The sequence below is a fragment of the Canis lupus genome, chromosome 21, assembly GCF_003254725.2.
Source record: "Canis lupus dingo isolate Sandy chromosome 21, ASM325472v2, whole genome shotgun sequence".
NCBI classification, from domain to species: Eukaryota; Metazoa; Chordata; class Mammalia; order Carnivora; family Canidae; genus Canis; species Canis lupus.
Window position 1 is genome coordinate 47,983,101 of NC_064263.1, and position 20,549 is coordinate 48,003,649.

A 20,549-nucleotide genomic window follows, 5' to 3' on the forward strand; every position below is an offset into this window, starting at 1 on the left:
GTTTCTCACTCTAAGAAAAGTTGAGGACATCCTGACAAATCCGGGGATGCTGGAAATCTGGACAGTAACAAGGAGGATAAAATGTCCATTGCAGATGCAGTGCTAGCTTATTTCTGCCAGTCGTGCAGAATAATACATGACTTCCTTCAACCCCCAGTCTAGAGCATGCGATGCCTTGCAGGGCTTGGAAAAGGCTCCCCGAGCTGTGCCTGCTGGAGTCCCTCAGGGCAAGCAGGCCTGGCAATACTAGGGGCTGCTAGCTTGGCGAGAGCTGCCCTGGTGAAAGCCCATTATGACTTCTTTTAAACCTCTCCTTGGAAAACTTAAGGATAGATCCATCAAAACAAAAATAGTAGCTCAAGAGACCACAGGCTTCATCAAGCAAATCATAAGGGCCATCTCCTCACAGAAGCTGTGAGTAGACAATCTATGCTATTTACCTCTGCATAGCCACCCATGGCCACCTAATTTAGCCTACAAGTTCTCAACAAATGGAGGCAGTCAATGATGGAGAGCAAAGGGAGGCAGACGTGAGCTCCAATCCACTTCTTTGTTGAGATGGGAGTAGTAATGCCGGCCTCAAAAAACTGTTGAGAGGGTTAAATCAAACTTTCCATCTCTCTCTCTCTCACACACACACACACACACACAGAAGCGTATAATAAATACCCAATAAGGACAAAGAAAACTGAAATGTGTATTTATAACTTACAGTTTTGCATGTTTTTCTGTTTTGCAAGAGATGCATCGCTGTATGGTCGACTGATTAACACCATAGATCCCAAGCCACGTAAACGTTCCTCCCACTGAGATTGTCCAAATAGTGTGCCGTCTGAGAGGATCTACATCAAAGCTATGAGCCAGAGAGAAGTGAGTGAACAAAGATGTTCCTTCGATGCCCAAATATTGCTTTAGTTACAGAGGCCATACAGCTAAATCTTTATAAAACATGGGAAAGTAGTATTGCACGTACTCAAATATATTTAGTCGGGATCCATTTCTTGATTGTTCTATTACATTGGGTAATCCACCAGCATGAGCTGATCCTTGAATGAGAACCGTTAAGAATCCCACAATCATGACAACCATCTGAAATGCATCTGTCCACACCACTGCTTTTAATCCTCCCTGAAATGGAGAGAATGGATGTGAGTTCTTAAAAAGGAAGGCTTCAAGTCTTCCAATTTTTTTTGACAACCTCTCTGCTGATACAATCTTTCTTTCTCTTTCTTCCCTTCCTTGCTACCTTCCATCTTTCTTTCTTTCTTTCTTTCTTTCTTTCTTTCTTTCTTTCTTTCTTTCTTTCTTTCTTTCACTACATTGTAAAGAATGGGTAGGAATTTTCCAGGCACAGAGGACAAGAGAAGGGAACCACATGTGTGAAGGATGGAGATGTATGGCTGCCTGGAGAAATGAAATAATACTAGAATATATAGATTGAAGCATATACAGAATGCCCAAGGGGAGGTTGCTGAATCTGCTACAGGCCAGAACACAGATTTTGACAAGGCTACTTAAATGATTTCTCAAGAGTAATGAGACAGCATTAAAGAGATTTACATGATGATGAGATTTTATTTGTTTGCTTTATAGTGGTTTCAGGGGTGGTTGTGTAGGTACCAGATTGCAGGACCATGGAAAAGAAGGAGTGAAGAGATACACCCAGATGTGATTTCAGAGTCTGTGCCCAAGATGACAGAGGTTTGAAGCAAGGCAGAGATAGAAAGAAGTAGATGGATTTGGAAAACAATTGGGAGGTCAAATCAACACAACTTGTGAATAATTGAATACATATGATGAGGAAGGAGGGGAATTGAGGATGATCACCTAGGTCTGGCTTATGCAACATAAGCATTTTTTTCTTTTTTTGGTTTTTGTAAATTTAGTGACAATAAATAAATTTGGGGGAAGTGAAATGGTAGAATGATGAGAAAGAAGAAAAGAACTAGAAAAACACAGAGTCTAGAAATTCATGAAGAAATGGTCAAATAGGGAGATGAGCAAAGCAGACTTTCTAGAGGGTAAATCTCACATCAGAACTCAACACAGAGTGATGAGCAAGAGGTGAGCATGCTGGTTATCAAAATTGGATCCTCTTGAGAATCACTTGCGGAATTTGAAAACAAGCAAACTAACAAAATATCCTAGCACCAACTCCAAGATTCTGAATAAATTGAGGTCTGGGTTGAGACCGAGTCCTAAATGTTTTCTCAAAGCTCCCACAGGGATTCTAGTGTGCAATTTTAGTTGAGAAACACGTGGGCAAGAGGAAAGGAAGGGGAGAAAGAAGCTGCTGGAGTAATCCAGGTAGAGAATCCCCCAGGACCACAGTGAAGGAGGAATGAGCAAATCGGGAAAGATTAAACAAAGTGATATTTTAAAAAAAGAAGTGCTTTGAAAATGAATAAGCACAATGAGAATGGAAGGATGTGGTATTTTTAACATTGAAAAATAGAATTATCATCCCCAGTTACTCCTCCAGAGTGTCAAGAACTTCTCTGAAAAGATGACAGGCTTCATCTTTACCTTGAGAAGAAAGAAGATATTGGGGTTGTCCCATCATTTCTTTTGCAATTAAAGTGCAATTTAATAAATAGACATTAATGTTCTGCCAGAGGCATTGTATTTGTATGTTGTGTTCTCATCCTGACTTGAGGAATAACCAATATTTTCCTCCTACCCCCTCAAATAGTGGTATCGTGATGTTCTCTAAAGATACTAAGCCTTCTAAACCCAAATTGCAACACCAGATTTTAGTGATATGAAGATCAAGTGTCCAAGACCTCGGTTTTCAGAGGTTACTTGCTATTGGTTATGCAAAAATATGCATGAACCTTATCTTCAGCTAGCCCTGAGGCATGAGGACAAACCACCTTATCAAATGTACATCAAAAGACAGATTATAGCCACCATGAAAATTTTTCTGACTCCATAACTCCTTCATACAGTGAGACTCACACACACACACACACACACACACCACTGACCTATAACCCTGATCGTGCGGGGTCACTGATATATGTAATCAGTTTGTGTGAAATCTAATGTTTACTTCACTAGATTGCAAGTCCCTGAATGGCAGGAATTATTTATTATTTTAATCTCTCCCGCTGGTTGTCTTAGTTGTGCTATGCAACTGCAGGACCATAAGGAGCCTGTCACCTGAGCAGCAAGTGTTAGACCAGTGAGCCACCAGCATAATGAGATCCGGAAGCCTGCAACTTGGCTAGAGAGAGGAGAGATGGGACAGAGGGGGACAGAGGTGTGGTGAGGGATTAGCTGGGTGGATTGATGCACATCATAAACGATTTCCAACACCAAGAGGCTTATACTTTATCCTGTGAACAATGGGAAGTGAGAAGAGAATTGGGTCAGTTAAGTGGCATAAAGAAACGGGTGATTAAGATTAATCTTCCAGAGACATGGGGGGGGGGGGTTGGGGGGGAAGCACTGAAACCAATTAAGAGTTAGTAAGTTTAGTTCAGTTTAGCTTGTTGTGATCATTAAAATACGCAGACATGTTTCTGACATCTTACTTTTTGGTCTCTATTTGTGCTTTCTCTATGCTTTTTTCCTCTTCTCTTGCTTAAATCACTTGAGGTTTTGTTTTGTCATGTTTTAATTCCTTTTCTCCACTTTGACCATTTTATTTAAACAAGTCCTCTTGAGATTTTGCCATAAAATTTTAAGTTAGAGTCTAAATTTAAAGAATGTCTTAATCCCCAACAATTCAAAGAAGACAAAATCATCAAGTCTGATTACTGTCTTCCTAATTTACATGCTATTGTTGTCCAAAAGATGGTTATTCTTTTTCTTAATCCAAAATTACATCTAAAAAAAAATTACATCTAATAATAAAAATAGTAGTGGTATATTTCACAATATTGTAAATTATAACATATCATTAGATATGTAAGTTATTAGATATTATTGATATGTAATATCAAGTTGTTATTTTTTGTCATCAAGCACCAAAAAACTGTTTGACTGGACTTCTTAAAGGTTTACTATTTTATTTTCTGATCATTACTTCTTCTATCCAAAACTGGATCATTTTCCTTCTTCCTGCAGTACTTCCTCTAGGTTTTTCTCAGGGGAAGTTAGATTGGTGGTAAATCATCCTGGTTCTTGACAGTTCTGAAAAGTTAGTATTGCTGAATACACAATTATAGGTTGACAATTGTTTTCCATCAATGCTTTGAAGATATTATCTCACTGTTTCTGCCTTCCATTATTTGTTGCTAAGAAGTCTGTCTTCAGTGTCCCTGGCAATGCGTCTAGTCATCCTTGTATGGGTAGATGCCTCAGAGCAACTAATCTGTCACATATGGCCAGACATTTAAGGAGCAGAAACTTATTTTTAACCTACGTAAGAGATGTGTGTCTGGAATAGAACAATGATAGTGAGAATGGAATGAAAAAAAAAAAAAAAGACAAAACTCTGCAGTGCAAAGAAATGGTGGGAATTGTGTGTATGAAAAGGAGTTAAGGGCGTTTCCAAGTCATATATTTCATGATATATGTTAAAAGAGTATCTGATCTGCACACGGTGCCAAAATACATGTATGGCCTGCTCTATGATAATATAGGATTACTTTATTTTTCTCTATAGAGGACGAAAAAGGTCCAGTTTTCTGAAAACCACTGTTACACTTTTACCTGGTTACTTACAGCCTCTGTCTGTGGGTGCCAAAGATTCAGATGAATGAAGATTCCCATCGCAGGGCATGATCAATAATAGGTGCTCAACGAACGCTTCTGAACTAAACTGATTTTAACAGTTATATAAATATAGTGCCAATACCACCCAGATTGCCTGGTTAAAAATGGAGCATATGGTAAGCCAAATGTTAATGTAACGCAAGCTTATCCATCAATAAGAAAGAACAGCACACTGTGGAACCCTCAAGGTCACAGAACACCAACCATTCTTGGTCCTTCGTACACACATTTTGAATTTCTCAATCACTAGGTGTGACATGTATGCTACCTATATGGTTCATAGTTGCTGTGAAAAAAGCACATTTTGGTTTTGTGCTTGTTACGTGTAGGGTCACTTATCCTCTGATCAAGGAGGTAGTTCTCCCATTAAATTTTTTCTTTGCCAAGATTTCTCAAATGAGCCCAACCCAATTCTACTAATGGTACTGAAAAGAATTTTAAATAAAACAACAGCACCTTCCTCAGGAAACTGTGACAGATAGGCCAGCATATTTCTATTTAATTTTGGAATAGCAAATTCTGCTATAATTAGATGCTCTGTTGTTGGAGATTTGCCCTTATCCCATATTAGGACATGGTATTAAATACTTTTTAATGGATAGATACATACCAGGGTACAGTAGAATGTGCAAACAATTCCCGTGGCAAACACAGAGCCCCAGAGATCAAACCCCGTCACTAGAAAAGGAGAAGAAATATTGAAAGAAGTTTCTCCGAGGAAAGTAGAAGACCAAGGTTTATGAAGACAAAGTCACAATATTTTTGTCAGCGTTTTTTGTGGGCAAATGGAAATCGCATTAGAATTTTCTCTTATTAAATTCACCTCTGATAAAGATTATTTTATTACATTGCTATATTTCAACTCAGTCCATAATTTTTAGGTATGGCTAAAAGCCAAATTTTTCCTCCAAAAATTCTGTAGCTGCCCGTCTTTGTACCAACTGTTTGTTTGCTTTTTCTTAACAAAATTAGTCTGAGTACTTTGAAACTACCTAAGCATCAGCCATGAATAAGTATTTCTCAGTATAAGCCCAGAGCATGATTAAATTGAATATTGAAGTCTTTTAATATTATAGGTACCATTACTAAATTTATTTTAATCATTTAAAACTTTTTGCTCTTAGGTCTCTCCAAAATGCCAAGTATAAATCTTAAAATGATTCCTACGAGCACCTTTCACCCCTCTATTTATTTTTTTTAAAGATTTTATTTATTTATCCATGAGAGACACAGAGAAAGAGAGGCTGAGACACAGGCAGAGGGAGAAGCAGGCTCCATGCAGGGGGTCTGTTGTGGGACCGGATCCCGGGTCTCCAGGATCACGCCGTGGGCTGAAGGCAAACGCTCAATCGCTGAGTCACCCAGGGATCCCTCACTCCTCTATTCAGATTATCTACATGAAAGCACTGAGATGGGATCATATACCACAAACGTGCTTAGTGGTTGTTCATATGCAATAACCAAGACCTCCATCATTTCAGTGATTAAAAAACCAAAACAAATGACAATCAAGCTTGGTGTTTGAAACCATGTGGGCAAAATCAAGTGACTAATTATTTGCATTATTTTCTTTCTTTTTTCTTTTTTTAGATTTTCTTTAAATTCAAGTTAGTTAACACATAGTGTATTATTAGTTTTGGGGGTAGATTTAGCAATTCATCAATTGCATGAAACACCCAGTGCTCTTTCCAAGGATTTTTGGAGCTCTAGATGGTGATGACTATAGTAATTAGAGCCCCCTAAGCACAAGAATGTCTCCCTGACAATACGGATGTGTGTTTCTTGAGATGAGAATGTAAACAGACAAAAGATGGAAAGTACCCAGGGGAGTATCAGTAACTCACCTTGATTGAGCGCCAGGGCGGGGGCATACACCACCACTCCTGTGTAGAGAATCTGTAGGGTGAACAAGAGTCGGGTGAACAGTGTGAGGAGTGACGTGGAAGGGAAAGCTGCCTCCAACGGTCCTTATTGACCTTCAAGTGGTGTTTCCCTCAACGTGGTCACTACACAGCCTCATTGGCAACCGCTCTCATCTTGAAATCATATGATCGCCATCATTAGCATGCAAAGGGGATAATAAGCATCTGATAGAGGAAGAGCACTGGACTTCTAAGATTGCTGTGAATTTTGAGATTTTATGGCTAGATACGGCATATTTTTGGAGGTCACAAAAATAGGCTTCAAGGTAAGGTTTTGATCCAACTTTTCTCTACCCACCTCCGCCCCCACGCTTATGCCACCATGACTCAACCTCCTTTTAGTGGCCTACTGAAACAGGGGACAGGACAGCACGGTGAAAACTAACCACACGAGTGATCTACTTAATGGTTGGACTCCCCCAGTTGCAGCCACTACACTGAAGGAAGCGGGCACAGTCTCATTTTATTTTAAATGGGATTTCACCATTTAGAGATTCAGGCAAGGGTTTTAAAAGGCAAAAGTGTATGAGAAGGTCAGGGAGCAGTGCTTTCTTTTCCCCTCTACTAAATCCTTCAATCGGTGAGGGAGTGTTTTGGTTAAAAAAGGCAAGAAGGTAATTTTCCAGCAGGAAGTACTGTGTGAGTTCTAGGAAGTATATATACCAACTTGGAGGATGGCCTGGAGGCGCCCAGAGCCTAGGAAACAGGAGAGAAGTCCAAAAGGGGAGAATGGGAGTATTGTCTTAAAATGATTTGGGGCAAAAATAAATAAATAAATACATAAATACATAAATAAATTAATTAATTAATTAAATGATTTTCGGCAAAATGGGCATTTCTGGTTCAATGCAGTTAACTAGAGAAAAGCTAGTGAAAGGACCATTTCATATCCAAAGCAACTTGTACAAAGGAAATAAAAGTTTCAAATGAGTTTTTAAGGCTACGTTTTTCTTTGTGGTTTATAGTAGACATTTGTTTGTTATCTATTATCCGGATGAATATACGGGGTCCATACCATGTGGACCACTGCCAGTGGTCACCCGTCTCAGAAGTCCTACCTGTGAGGAAAGGAGTTGCTTCTTGGCGTTTGGTCTGTCCTTTGGTTGCACTGCCTGCCCCCCTGGAGTAAACAAACCTGTGTGTTGTCACCGCACACAGTCCACCCCCTGCGGCCCTTCCCCCTTACCGTCTGCACGATGTAGATGACAGTGGCCGCGTAGCGTACTGGCTTATTGAATCGTAGCTGTAAGTACTAGAAACAGAGAGAAGGACAAGCAAAGAGTCAGCATCAGAGCTGCTAAGAAGGTGCTTTATTTTCTTGGATTCTCCCGTGTTTAGTGCTTTGGGTTTTTAATATGGCTTTACTTGAGAGAACAGGAAAACTACAGATTGTTTGAGGTCAAAGAAATACCAGAGCTCTATGAAAGCTCCATTCTGGCTTAAGCTTCTCATGAGAGAGAAGACAAATGCCTTCTTCTTTTTAAACTTCTATTGCTTGAATAAAAACCCAGACCCTCTCACTTTCGACCCAGAGGTCATCCTACTGACTGTACTGAAGCCACTGTTTCCTTTTATATCCCTGGCCCCAGATTTAGCCCACCCTGTATTCCCTCTTTCCCAGGTCACTGCAGTAGCTCCCAGCTGATTTCTCTAATTCCGATCCTTGCCCATCCATTCCATCAACCATACATCTGCCATGTTGGTTCTCCTAGAGCAAGGCTCTAACCATGTTGCTTTTTATTTTTTCTTTAAGATTCTATTTATTTATTCATGAGAGACACAGAGTGAGGCAGAGACATAGGCAGAGGGAGAGTCAGGCTCCTTGAGGGGAGCCCAATGAGAGACTGGATCCCAGGACCCCGGGATCACACCCTGAGCAGATGCTCAACCACTGAGCCACCCAGGCATCATATGTTGCCTTTTTACTTAAAATCTTCAATGATTCTCCATCGTTGACAAACAAGGTGCGCATCCCACCCTTGATACTCTCCACCCTCTGATCTATACCCTTCTTATCTTAAATCACACCACTAGGCCTCCCATTATTTATTCTCCACATCAAATCATTGTGTGTGGCTCAGTCAACATGCTTTGCACTTCTCAGGCTCTTCTTTCATTTGCACAGACCCTTCGACGGGAGAGAATCTTCCCCCCAGATTCATCAATCCTTAGTCATCTTTTAAGGAGGCTGGCCCAGCTGCCATTCCCACCCATATGCATACTTTCTCCTCTGAGCTCCAACAACAATTATGATCAACTTTTTTCCTATATGGCGTCACTTGACCACCTACTCTACTGTCTGGTGGATTGACAACGGATCCATAAATCTTACAGTATCAGTTTCCTAAAGTGACTGTAACAAATTGCCATGATTTTGATGCAGCTTAAAGTAACAGAAGTTCTCTGGAGGTTCTGAAGACCAGAAGTATGAAATCGATTTCACTGGGCCAAAATCAAGGTACTGGCAGGTTGGAGGCTTTAGGAAAGAACCTGAGATCACTTAATGTTAAAATAATTTTTATTCCTTAGCCTCTGGTTCCATCACTTCAATTCCTGCCTCTGTGGTCACATCGCTTCTTCTCCTGGTTGTCAAGTCTTCCTCTGCCTCAGTCTTAGAAAGGTACATGTGATGGTACCTAGGGCCTACCTGGGGAGATCCAGGATAATCTCCTCTTTTAAGATCCTTAATTTAATTACATTTGCAAAAGCTTTTTTTTTTTTTTTTTTTTTTTTTTTTTTTTTTTTTTTAATCAGGTAAGGTAATAGTCATAGGTTCAGGGATTAGAATATTGACTTTTTTTTTTTTTTTTTAAAGAAAGGGATACATTTTTTCAGCCTAACCACACTTACCTTCCCTGATACATGTAAACAGTGCTCTAAGGATTCATTTTTGTCTTCTTTTATATCTTCATTCATTCAATAAATAATTATTACCTGACTTCCATCCTGCATTCTGACATACAGTAATACCAAATATGATATAGTCTGTGCCTTAGAGGATTCTATGGGTTAGACAAAGTGACCTTTAACAAATTTATTCTAATAAAAATAAAGTTCCAGGTATGCTGTGTACTAGAGGAAGAGCTACTAGGAACTGTGAACACACTGAACAGCTGGATCTGGTTTACAGTTAGAGGTCAAGAAGGGTTTTCCTGAATAAAGATTCTAGACAACACTGGTATTTGTTGTTGTTGTTATTATTATGATTATGATTATTTATCATAATAAATATGTATTAGGTGAACAAAATAAGTGTTAAAAGTATGACTTGAGGTTTCAATTTCTTGGCAGGAGTTTCTGATTGGTAGTGGTCCTGTCTTACTTGCATTGAAGAAAAAAAAATCATTTTGATTAAATCAGGAGTTAACTACCAGATTTGTCCTATTCCTAGAAATGATACAGAAGTGTTGTGTCATGGTGTACAACGGGGCCTTCTCTGAAACCCTAGAAGGGACTCTCTTAGCAGAAGTGTTACTCAGTTTCACACTACTACACCTGCTCAACCCTCACCCCAAGCACGTATCCATCCTGTCCGTAGACCCTCTTTCTTCAGACGGTAGATTCAGTACCCTGTGAGTCAGGACACAGGCCAGTGGCCGAATGACAGAGGACACCAGGTATAAAGGAAATGATCTTAAGAGGTAAGGAAGTCAGTGAGGAGGCAAGTCTCGGATGTCATAGGACTGAAAACCATGCAGAACTTCTGTGGTGAGGACAACTTAGTTTCCAATCATATGTCTTTGGGAAGATTCATTTATTGCCCTAAACAATGGCTTTCTTTTCTAAACCTGGTGCTCATAGGCTCCATGGCATAGTACGTGATAACGCCAAGTCCAGGGACGAGGACACGCTGGGATCTTAGCGACCGTAGCCGTCAAGTGGGTGGCACTCAGTATTCCAGGACGTGCTGATGGCCTCCCAATGCACCTGTGATCCTTTGCTTCAGGGCTTCATCTCAGCCCTTGCACAGGGCAGGCTGGCAATGCCCGGGGCTGTTATCATTGGCTGAAAGCCAGTGACAGAAGGAGTTAGACACAAATATTCAGGCTTCTTTGCCCACCAGGAGGGACGACCCTGAGACAGGATCTGGAGGTCTTCCACAGGTCCCCAGTGAGATGGAACCTCAAGTGCTCACAGGGGTAACCTGCTCAAAAACACACCTTTTATTGGCTTCATTTTCTTCCATATTTTCATCGCCACCAATATTCAATGAAATCACTTCCCCCAGTATGACTTGCATTCAAATCCTTGTCTTAGGGTTTTTTTGTTTGTTTGTTTATTTTTTAATGCTTCTGGGGGAACATAACTTAAAGCAAATATAATCCAAGTGGTGACTAAAAATGCTCATGTAAAAAAAGATATGTTCTGCTGATGGGAACTTTTTGTCCCAAAACATAGAAGAACTCAAGGTATCCTACTGGAGGACAAGACTAAGTGTGACATAGACAAGCTGTCTTGTCTGAGATCCCCCAGACCGGTGAGCCACTAGCTAACGCAAGAGCTGATGGCAGGCTCATACAAGGCCCCAGTGAGACCAGGAGGAGAACCTTACTATTTTACTGGACCCATCTCAGCCCAGACCAAATTGCTGGCCCATAGAATTGTGAGCAAATAAAATTGCTGTTTAAGAAATTTATTTTGGGGTGATGTGTTACACAGCAATTCATAAGTAATATGAAAATTGGTAGTAGGAGTGGAGAAATGCTGTAACCCCAAAGCCCCCAAATATGTGGTATTAGCTTTGGGACTGGGTGGCACCTGAAGTTTGGGACAGCAAAAGGGAAATTATGAAAAATGGCAAGACAGTGAGGAAACTGCTATAGGAACTTGCACAAAGTCAAGGGTTTTAGCCTCTCGGTTTAGTTCCCCTGATGTCAGCCAATTCAGTCCAGCTGGAGAGGCAATATTGAGAAAATAATATGTGAAGAAAAAAAAAAAAAGAAGTGGATCAGAAGGAAGAGTCCTTAAATTCTAGTTTGAGCTTTGCCACAATCTCACAGCAACCTAAGCCTCCAGTTTTTCATCCTTGAAACAAGAGAGACAATTGCAATTGTGAAATTCTACATCTGAAAGACTGCATTTACCCATTCTTTCAATTACTCCCTCCTTCACTCAATGGTCCTCTTTGATGTGTATTTATCTATCACTACAGCCAATAATAAAAATGGAAATTCAACCAAAGAGATGTATGCTTGATGCCTGCTTTTGAAAATGGCAAAGGTAACACTTCCCATCATTGTATTTGATTATTTTCAAGACCCCAGGCCTTATAGAGGCACATTCTTTTCCATCTTAGTAGATAGTAAGTTCACTTCTCATGTTGGTTTGAACTCAACATGGAACCAGTCTTAACCCCTCTCTTTCTCTCACCCCCCACATCCACTTCCTACAAGAATCCTGGTGCCTATGTCCCACTCTCAAATATAGCCACTTGCATCATCTCTTCTCTTGCCACTGGAATACCATCAGCTCTTGCTTGGGCTATAGGAACAGCCTCTGAACCAGACCCTTGCTTTAGCAATCAAAATCCTAGACTCATTCCCAACATCCAGCTACAGCAACACTCAAAAAATGCAGATCACATCGTGTCACTCCTCTGCTCAAACGCTGCCGTGACCCATCTCAAGGTGAGTAAAGGTCTGCTCAAACGCTGCCGTGACCCATCTCAAGGTGAGTAAAGGTCAACACTTACAAAGACCTTCAAGGCTTCATAGCATTGCTTCAAACCCTCTCAGACCATGAATATCCATCATAAAGCAATCATTTTGTGATGTCACTTACTATGTCAAAATAATATTCAATAATGATATCCTATACCTACATATCTAATTTCTGAAACCTTAACTATAATTACTACAACACCACCAATGTAATGGAAAGGCAAATTAAAAAGAAAGAAACTTAACCCTCCACATTATGTCACCTATAATGCTTAGGCACCACTTCGAAAGATGACATTAAAAAAGTAGTAGCTTGGGGGACGCCCGGGTGGCTCAGCGGTTGAGCGTCTGCCTTCGGCTCAGTGCGTGACCCCGAGGTCCTGGAATCGAATCCCACATCGGGCTCCCCTGCAGGAGCCTGCTTCTCCCTCTGCCTGGGTCTCTGCCTCTCTCTCTCTGTTTCATGAATAAATAAATAAAATCTTAAAAAAAAAAGTAGTGGCCTGTGCATTACTATAATGAAAAAGTTTGGGTTAAAGAGAAGTAAGTAATTCAGAAGTCATTTAGTTTAAGAAGTCCAAGAAAAATGAGAAGGCAGGCACACACCAGCCTATAGGCTAGTGCTGAGGGCGAATAATAACAGACTGGGTTTATCAGCCTGTGATAAGATAAAGAAGGAAACAACGTTAACTGGAGTGGAGACAGCAGGATGAGGCTAATGACAAACCATCCAAATAGAGATAATGAAACCATATGACACTGCGATTGAGCTGAGCCTAATCTGTCAAGTGAGGGTGAGGACAAGCCCTCCTGCTTCAACAAGGGGCAGGATAGTAGTACAGTTGCACAGGTGGTGCATCTGGCTCTGGAAATCCCACTGTATATCAGAGCATTTAAGTCAATTGGCAGTGGCTGCGTAATACTCACCCCAAGACCCACTGGCTTAAAAACAAAGGATTTGATCAACTATGCTGCAATTTAAAAGAAGCAATCAAAATTAAAAATAAACATTAAAAATAATTTAATATTTTTCATGATTTTGCAGATTGGCTGGGTTATCTCCCTACTTGCTTCCCCAGGGCCCCCGTGAGGTTGCCATCACCCGAAAGGTCAGCTGGGTGAGAAGATCCAGGTGGCCTCACTCTCAGGTCTGCTAGTCGCATTGGGTGCTGGCTGGGGTGCCTCTGTCGTCCTCTGCATGTCCACTCATCCCCCCACAGCCAGTCCGCCTAGCCCAGTTTCCCGACAGCAGTACCAGGACGGCATTGCAAGGGGGTGAAAGCAGAAGCCATATAACCTCACGAGGCCTGGGCTCCAGATTCACACATCACTTCTCTTGGTCAAAGCCACATCCTATGGGTCAGAGCAAGTCGCAAGGCCCTCGCAGATTCAAGGGGTAGGGAAACAGACTCCACCTCTTGCAGTCCTCAGGGCTTTAAAAGCAGACTCCACCTCTTGCAGTCCTCAGGGCTTTAAAAGACCCTGGGAAGAGTATCTATGGTTGGGTAACAGGGAATAGAGGATGAACAAAGAGCTTCTGCAAAGGGCTTGAGTGGTATAAATTTGGGGACAGTAACAACAGGAACAACAACAATAAGTAATAATACAAAACGCTTACGTGGAAGGCACCATTGGCCACGTTCTGTTAAAAGTGTTTGCATGTAACACCTCATTTACTCCTCCTGGACATCCTTTGAGACAGGTGCATTTATGATCACTCGCCCACAGACGTGGAAATCGGGCACTGCTGGGCGGCAGTGCCAGCGTGTACAGCCCAACAGAGTCAAGAGTCCATGATTCTTTTTTTTTTCTTAGGATTTTATTTATTTATTCATGAGAGACCCAGAGAGAGAGGCAGAAACACAGGCAGAGGGAGAAGCAGGCTCCCTGCAGGGACCTGGATGCAGGACTCAATCCCAGGACCTCAGGGTCACGACCTGAGCCGAAGGCAGACGCTCAACCCCAGAGCCACCCAGCCTTCTCAAGAGTCCATGCCCTTAACCCTTGTGCTGTAGTGCCCATTCTGACACAGCAAAAGGCAACCCCCAATCACCCCGTGTGTACTTTACGCAATCTGAAATCCTTACTAGGGTAGTAAAAACTAAAATACATAGAGGGCAATAAATGTCATAAATTAAATTCAATGAAACCCTTGCATTCCCTGTACCTGTGTTACCTTAATAATTATAAAGGCGGTCTCAGATCTCCTCAGGTACATATTTGCAGTTGGTTTACTGTAAAAACTGAACCATTTTCCCGAAAACCAATTAGTAGCACCGCTGGAACAGAGTTGCTCAGAAAATTTTTCAATTGACCTCAAGACAATGTTTTTATTCTACTTTGTCTTGGGGCAAATACCCTACGTTTTAGTGCATGTACACAGCTTCTTACTTTCCAAGGTTAACATAACCAGAGAGCCAAGTGCATCGTGATTTCTATTTGCAGGAGGTTTTGAACACGAGGGCGTTGAACAACCACCGAGCATGAAGTGGTACAATTACTCATCGTACGTATGTGTCTCACATGCCCAAGACCCCCACTCTCCCTGCTTGGGCCCCCTGCACTCCAGTAGTGGGTGCCTCCTCTCAGTGTGGTGGCCAAATTACCCCACAAATATTCCAAGCCCCTCCCCGTGTCTGACACCGCACCCCCCGGAATGCTCCTCCACATACAGGGACTCCCCCCTCCACTTCTTTGATCTCCTCTCTCACCTTTCTCCCCCTGGCTCACTCCTCTGGAGCACACTGATTTCTTTCCTGTCCCTCAAACATCCGAGTCCTACTCCCTTTTTAGGGCCTGGGCATCTGTGGCTACTGTAGGTTGGGGTGTCTCTCCCTCCCGGGGTGCCAGGACTGGCCCTGGTCACCACCCAAATCTCACTTAATCACCCTGTATGAATTACCGCCGTCCCTGCTGAGGCAGGACCCGTACAATCTACCTTTTCCTATTTACTGTCTGTCCAGGGCACTCAGCAGGCCAGAGGGCTGTGAGGCACATGCAACCTCCTCCAACTTCCACTGCCCGGATGGAAACACTGCCACTTGCTAGAGGGTGACATGGGGCACGTTGCTTGACTCCATACGTGCAATGGTTCTAGTCTGTTAAGAGGGGATGATAACGATAGAACCAACCGGGAAAGGTCATTTGAAGGGCAAATGCTTGAATGCACGTGAAGGACCCAGAGCAGGGCTTGGCACACAGTTAAATGGCCAACACTTTTCTGTTATGATCGCCTTACGCAGTATGTTTATTAATCACCTTCCGGTACATTTATTGATCACCTTCTCTGCGATGAAGGAAGCCCCATAAGAGACGGGTTTGGTTCAGTGCTTTCTCCCCCGCCCGAGAGGGCGCCCGGAACATCGTAGATGCTTAACAAGCATTGAGTGGTTAACTGAGTTACTTAGTTGTACAAATGATTTTCCACATTTGGGTAGTTTATTTATTATTTATTTATTTATTTATTTATTGAATTTAAAAACTCTTTAACACTCAACCAAAGCTTCATGAAAGAAGGGAAGTATCCTCTACGTGGAAACCGTAGCTGATAACAACACTCAGTAACCTGCACAACGTCATCCTCTTCTTAAGCAATGGACTTTGAAATTGCACTCCTTTCTGACTCCTCTTTCTCCTCTGTCTCCCTCTTTCTAACAGTTACTGAGGCATTTTTTTTTTTAAAAAAAAACAGTAGCAACGCTTTGGGGACTCAAACGTTAATAGCTCAATGGAAAAACCAAGGATATATTTACGTTTTCCGAAAGTACACTAATGAGCAACGAGGATATGTGCATAGACTTTGTGGGACGAAGCATCAATCGAGTCGTTCCCACTTGACTTACGCCCCAGACAGTAGCTGGTGCATTACCTACCATCCAACCTACTACCTATTCTGATCACCTACCTACCTTTGGTGGGGAGGGGAGTTTGGATATTTGATTATCTGTGGAATCACAAGTTTTAAAACCTTCTGGAAAGTATTCATTTGCTGAAGTGGCTTTTGAAATCCAGAGTCATCCTTTATAATCATTTAGTTTACCTAATAATAAAAAAGAGGTGTGTTAAGAATCCTCTGCTGTGACTTGGTAGAGATGGTGTTGGACAAGGAAAACAAACCACTTTCTCATAGAAGCTGACTTATGGTCACACCTACATACTGGGCACATAAACTCAATTTTTAACGTGCTATTTTAGTTGAGAATTATTGCAAGATCAAGAAACCACTGCCTCATTTTGTTTTCATTAACATAATCCCCATATTTGTATCATTTAGGAATCCCCCCTCATTAAAATGTTTTCTAATAAAAAAAAATTGCTGTTTTTTGGTATTTCTACCAAAACTGGTAGAAATAACTTTTGTTAAAGGACTCGGCTCTACTACATGACAGAAGGGGATAAAGACGAAATGGATACTCAGTACACCATTTATCTCAATCTTGAGTTTTCTTATCTGGAAAATGGCAACATTTGCAACGTCTCTTCTGCATGCTTTTCAGAAGACTGATGTTACTGACACAGATAATAAGATCAACTCCCTTTCAGGAAGACTGTCCTACAAGTTAGACCAGGAAGCAGGTATCATCCTTGGGGTAGCCTCGTGGGAGTGGCTCCATCCTTCTTCATTCTATGGATGTGAACGCAGTTGTGTGTATGGCCAAACCTAAGCCTTGCCCAATAACACCCACATGTGCTCTTCCTGTGATGTGTGATCATCCTGAAAATAAATGCGCTTCTCAACAATCCTGTGTTATCAAGGTGATGTATGCTATTGGGGGGGGGGGAGGTGTCCACATGGGGAGAAAATAACTACTCTTTCTAACGTGAAGAAGCAGAGCTGTCTTACCTCGTAGGTGCTGGTGATGCCAGACCTGTAGAACACAGGGAGAAAGAGCTCCGACGTGAGGATGATGACAAAGGTGTAGGCGATGAAGAACAACACAAAGGATGCCCCAAAGCGGTAAACCTCCGAGGGGGCCCCCAGCACAGTGACAGCTGACATGAAGCTGGCTGTCAGAGACAAGGCCACGGGGCCAAAGCTCATCTGCCTTCCCCCGACCAGGAACTCTCTTGAAGTTGCCTTTTTCCTCTCCTTAATAGCAAAGAACACCCCAATCCCGGAGGAAATGACAAAGAGGGCCGCAAACACGACATAATCCCAAACTGTGAAGCTTTTGGCCTCCATGCTGGGCCGGATGGCACCAGAGAGGTGCTTCCAACCAGGGCTCAGGGCGAAGCTGCTTCCAAAAGCAGAGCTCAGGACAGTGGATGCTTTGCCGAGAGAGATCAAGGTGATTTTGGGAGGAGACTGATGACCGTAGGCACTTGAGTGGGTCTCCAGACACCAAGCTGTATTCAGGGAAGATCTCAAAGTTGACTCCAAAGAAGAATCTGGTGGTACTATTGGTACCGCCAAGTGAGAACGTGCAATCCGACCCGGCCAGGAGCTGTATGTTCCCCTGCTAAAACGGAGAGGGAGTTCAGATGTGTTCTGAAATTAATAACCATGGGGGTGGAATGGACTTCCAGATAACATGCTCTTTTATCTTCTGGATTTTTTTTTTAATTTAAGGTTAAACATTACTGGAGAAAAAATGGAAGTGATACAAGTTGAACATCTCAGCATTTTTAAGTAGTGAAATGGAATCTGCACTGGGCAACAGCACCCTCGGGGGTGTCTTTTCCCGAGTGAGGGAGGAAGGGAGGGTGGAGGCAGGGTACCTGCAATTGCCCGAGGCAGTGGGTGTGGAGGGAAAGGTGCAAGGGACCGGCAATCTGGAGACCTTTGCTCAAGTTGGCTCCACTCTAAGCAAGCTGTGTAATTGCTGCAAGTCATTTAACCTTTCTGAGCTTCAGCTGGAGCATGGGGGTAATAAGACCGCAAGGGGTTACTATGAGTCTTCAAGTGTCTCAAACTTTCTACCCTCTTTCCCCCATCTGTTAATATGAAAGCTGATAATATCTACCTCATTGGCTCTTATTGGTAAACCTTTACAGTGGAACCCTCCTGAACATAGTAGTTGATTCTCTCTGAACTCAGAAAATGGATTTACCAATAATTAATAAACCATTTATGGGGCACCTGGGTGGCTCAGTCAGTTAAGCATCTGCCTTCGGCTAAGGTCATGATCCAGGGTCCTGGGATGGAGTCCTAAGCATGGGACTGCTTCTCCTTCCCCCTCTGCCCCTCCCCACCTTGTGCTCTGGGAGCCCTTGCTCTCTTTCTGTCAAATAAGTAAAATCTTAAAAAAAAAAAAAAAAAAACACCATTTGTATTCCTCCATTTTATCTCCATCTCTCCTTCATTTTGACATTTACAACTCAACACTTGTACCTGGAGGTTAACTCAGAATTAGTTCTAGGACAAATAAGAAAAGGAAGGTGAAAATCCAGTTATAGACTCCCGTTTCTGCTCTTGTTAGAACATCAATTGTCCTGAAGTATCCCCACTAAGTCTTTGGGGGACGGTTTCTCTATTTTGTTCATACTTCTCCTCTTTCTCGATTGTCTTCCCTGACCCTCGCCCTACAAAGCCTGGTTATTCCACAAGATATAGTTCCTGTCTCCTCTGCTGTGTGGAGCCTTCCCTGACTCACACCTGCTCGCTCCACCGCAGCCACCGTGGGAGCAGCCCCTCCTGGGACTGCGTATCCTCCGCTATTTTAAAGAACCTACATGAGTGTCTGTATGAGTCTGTCAGCTGTTGTAGATGACCAACTTTTGGAAGATAGGGACAAGGCCCGGTCCAGAGTGATCAAGAAACAGTAGCCACTGTAGAAAATAAGGAAATAATCAACAAAGCAAAAGAAGAAATTGTAAATTATCCAATATGCCCAAAGCCAGAAACATTTTCTGCCAAACAGAGGAAATTCTAATCTTGCTTTTGACATCTGGATAATTGAACATATCTGTGATGATTTGTTTAGTCTGGATATTGTCTTCCCTCTCTACTGTGCTCCATGGATTTGAAGGGCATTGGAAGCACTGATGGCCAAAATATACTTGTAGTTACAAATAAATACGCAAAGACCGCCAGGAGCTATCAGTGTCCTGTTAAATTTCCTTCTCTAAATTTGCAGACTTGACATGATCAGTGTTAATGAGAAACCAGGCCTTTAATATTTTTATTTTAACCTAAGCTTTTAATTATTTTTATCATGCACCATTCTGATTATGTAACAGAGTTTTGTTTGTAACAGTCTCAGCAGAAAATTGGAACTCTGGCTTTCAGAGACTACCTTTTACTTTAATATTAACACCAACTAAGTGTTAATATTCAATCCACAAAGGATGTAAACAACTTGTTCTGGTCAGGTGAATATTTGTTCAAAACATTATCATTATATCTATGAGGTCCCAGGGTTAAATACCAGCAGCTTACGGTTGACGAGTCCATGAGTGCTGCTGATTTTAATGAATCAGTGTCAAGAAACAGTATTGTCTACATAACTTGCGTTTGTCTTGGATGTCAAGACAGTGGGGAAATAGAGAGGCTAATGGTTTCGTATGGGAAGGAAACTCCATGCCTCTCACAATAACATATTCCTTGCTTTCAACATTTTGCTGACTATGAGGCACAGCATCAATTTATTGATTTAATTCTCAGTTATCTCCCATTTTTTGAAAATCTTTCCATCCTATTGGTAGTATTCAGTGACTTCAAACTCTCTTCCTCCTTCCCCATGAAATTCACTCTATGCAAGGTTCATGGTGAACCTATACAAGGTATAGGATCAACTTACTAATAACTTTTCAGGGAAAACAACACAACCAGCACATGCAATGGGTGTATCAATTATTTTTTAAAGATCTACTTATTTATTTGAAAGAGAGAGAGAGAGAGAGCAGGGGAAAAGGGAGAGAGAGAGAGACAAGCAGACTACCTGCTGAGTGGGGAGCCTGTTGGGACTTGATCCCAGGACCCTGAGATCATGACCTGAGCTGAAATTAAGAGTTGGACACTTAACCAACTGAGCCACCCAGGCACCCAATGGCTATATCAGTTAGAAGGTACATCCCTATAACAAAAATATTTGCATGGAAGGGTGGGAAAATGTACTTCTTTGATCTGAAGAAACCCAGTATCTCCTGTATCATTTTGCAGGAACTCCAAATGCAAACATTGAACCTTGTTCCTTAGTGTAAGGTGGAAACCTTTGTTAGAAGGTAAGACATCATCACCGGCTCCCCCCCACACACACACACACTCTCCCCTAATGAGGCTCCACTATCCAATTCCCACTGCATA

The 20,549-nt window shown here is 42.0% G+C and overlaps 1 protein-coding gene across 1 annotated transcript in view; it reads right to left on the reverse strand.

The window, feature by feature from the left end:
* The window catches only part of SLC5A12 (solute carrier family 5 member 12), a 45,094-nt gene extending 27,236 nt beyond the window's left edge, over positions 1–17,858 (reverse strand). Inside the window, exons 1-6 of the mRNA XM_025459807.3 lie at positions 17,148–17,858; positions 7,831–7,896; positions 6,567–6,618; positions 5,333–5,400; positions 974–1,128; positions 713–853 (exon numbers count right to left, since the gene is read on the reverse strand). Of these exons, the coding sequence (XP_025315592.1) occupies positions 713–853; positions 974–1,128; positions 5,333–5,400; positions 6,567–6,618; positions 7,831–7,896; positions 17,148–17,486 (821 nt within the window). The 5' untranslated portion in view covers positions 17,487–17,858. The remainder of the gene's footprint in view (positions 1–712; positions 854–973; positions 1,129–5,332; positions 5,401–6,566; positions 6,619–7,830; positions 7,897–17,147) is intronic.
* Positions 17,859–20,549: the final 2,691 nt, after the last annotated feature.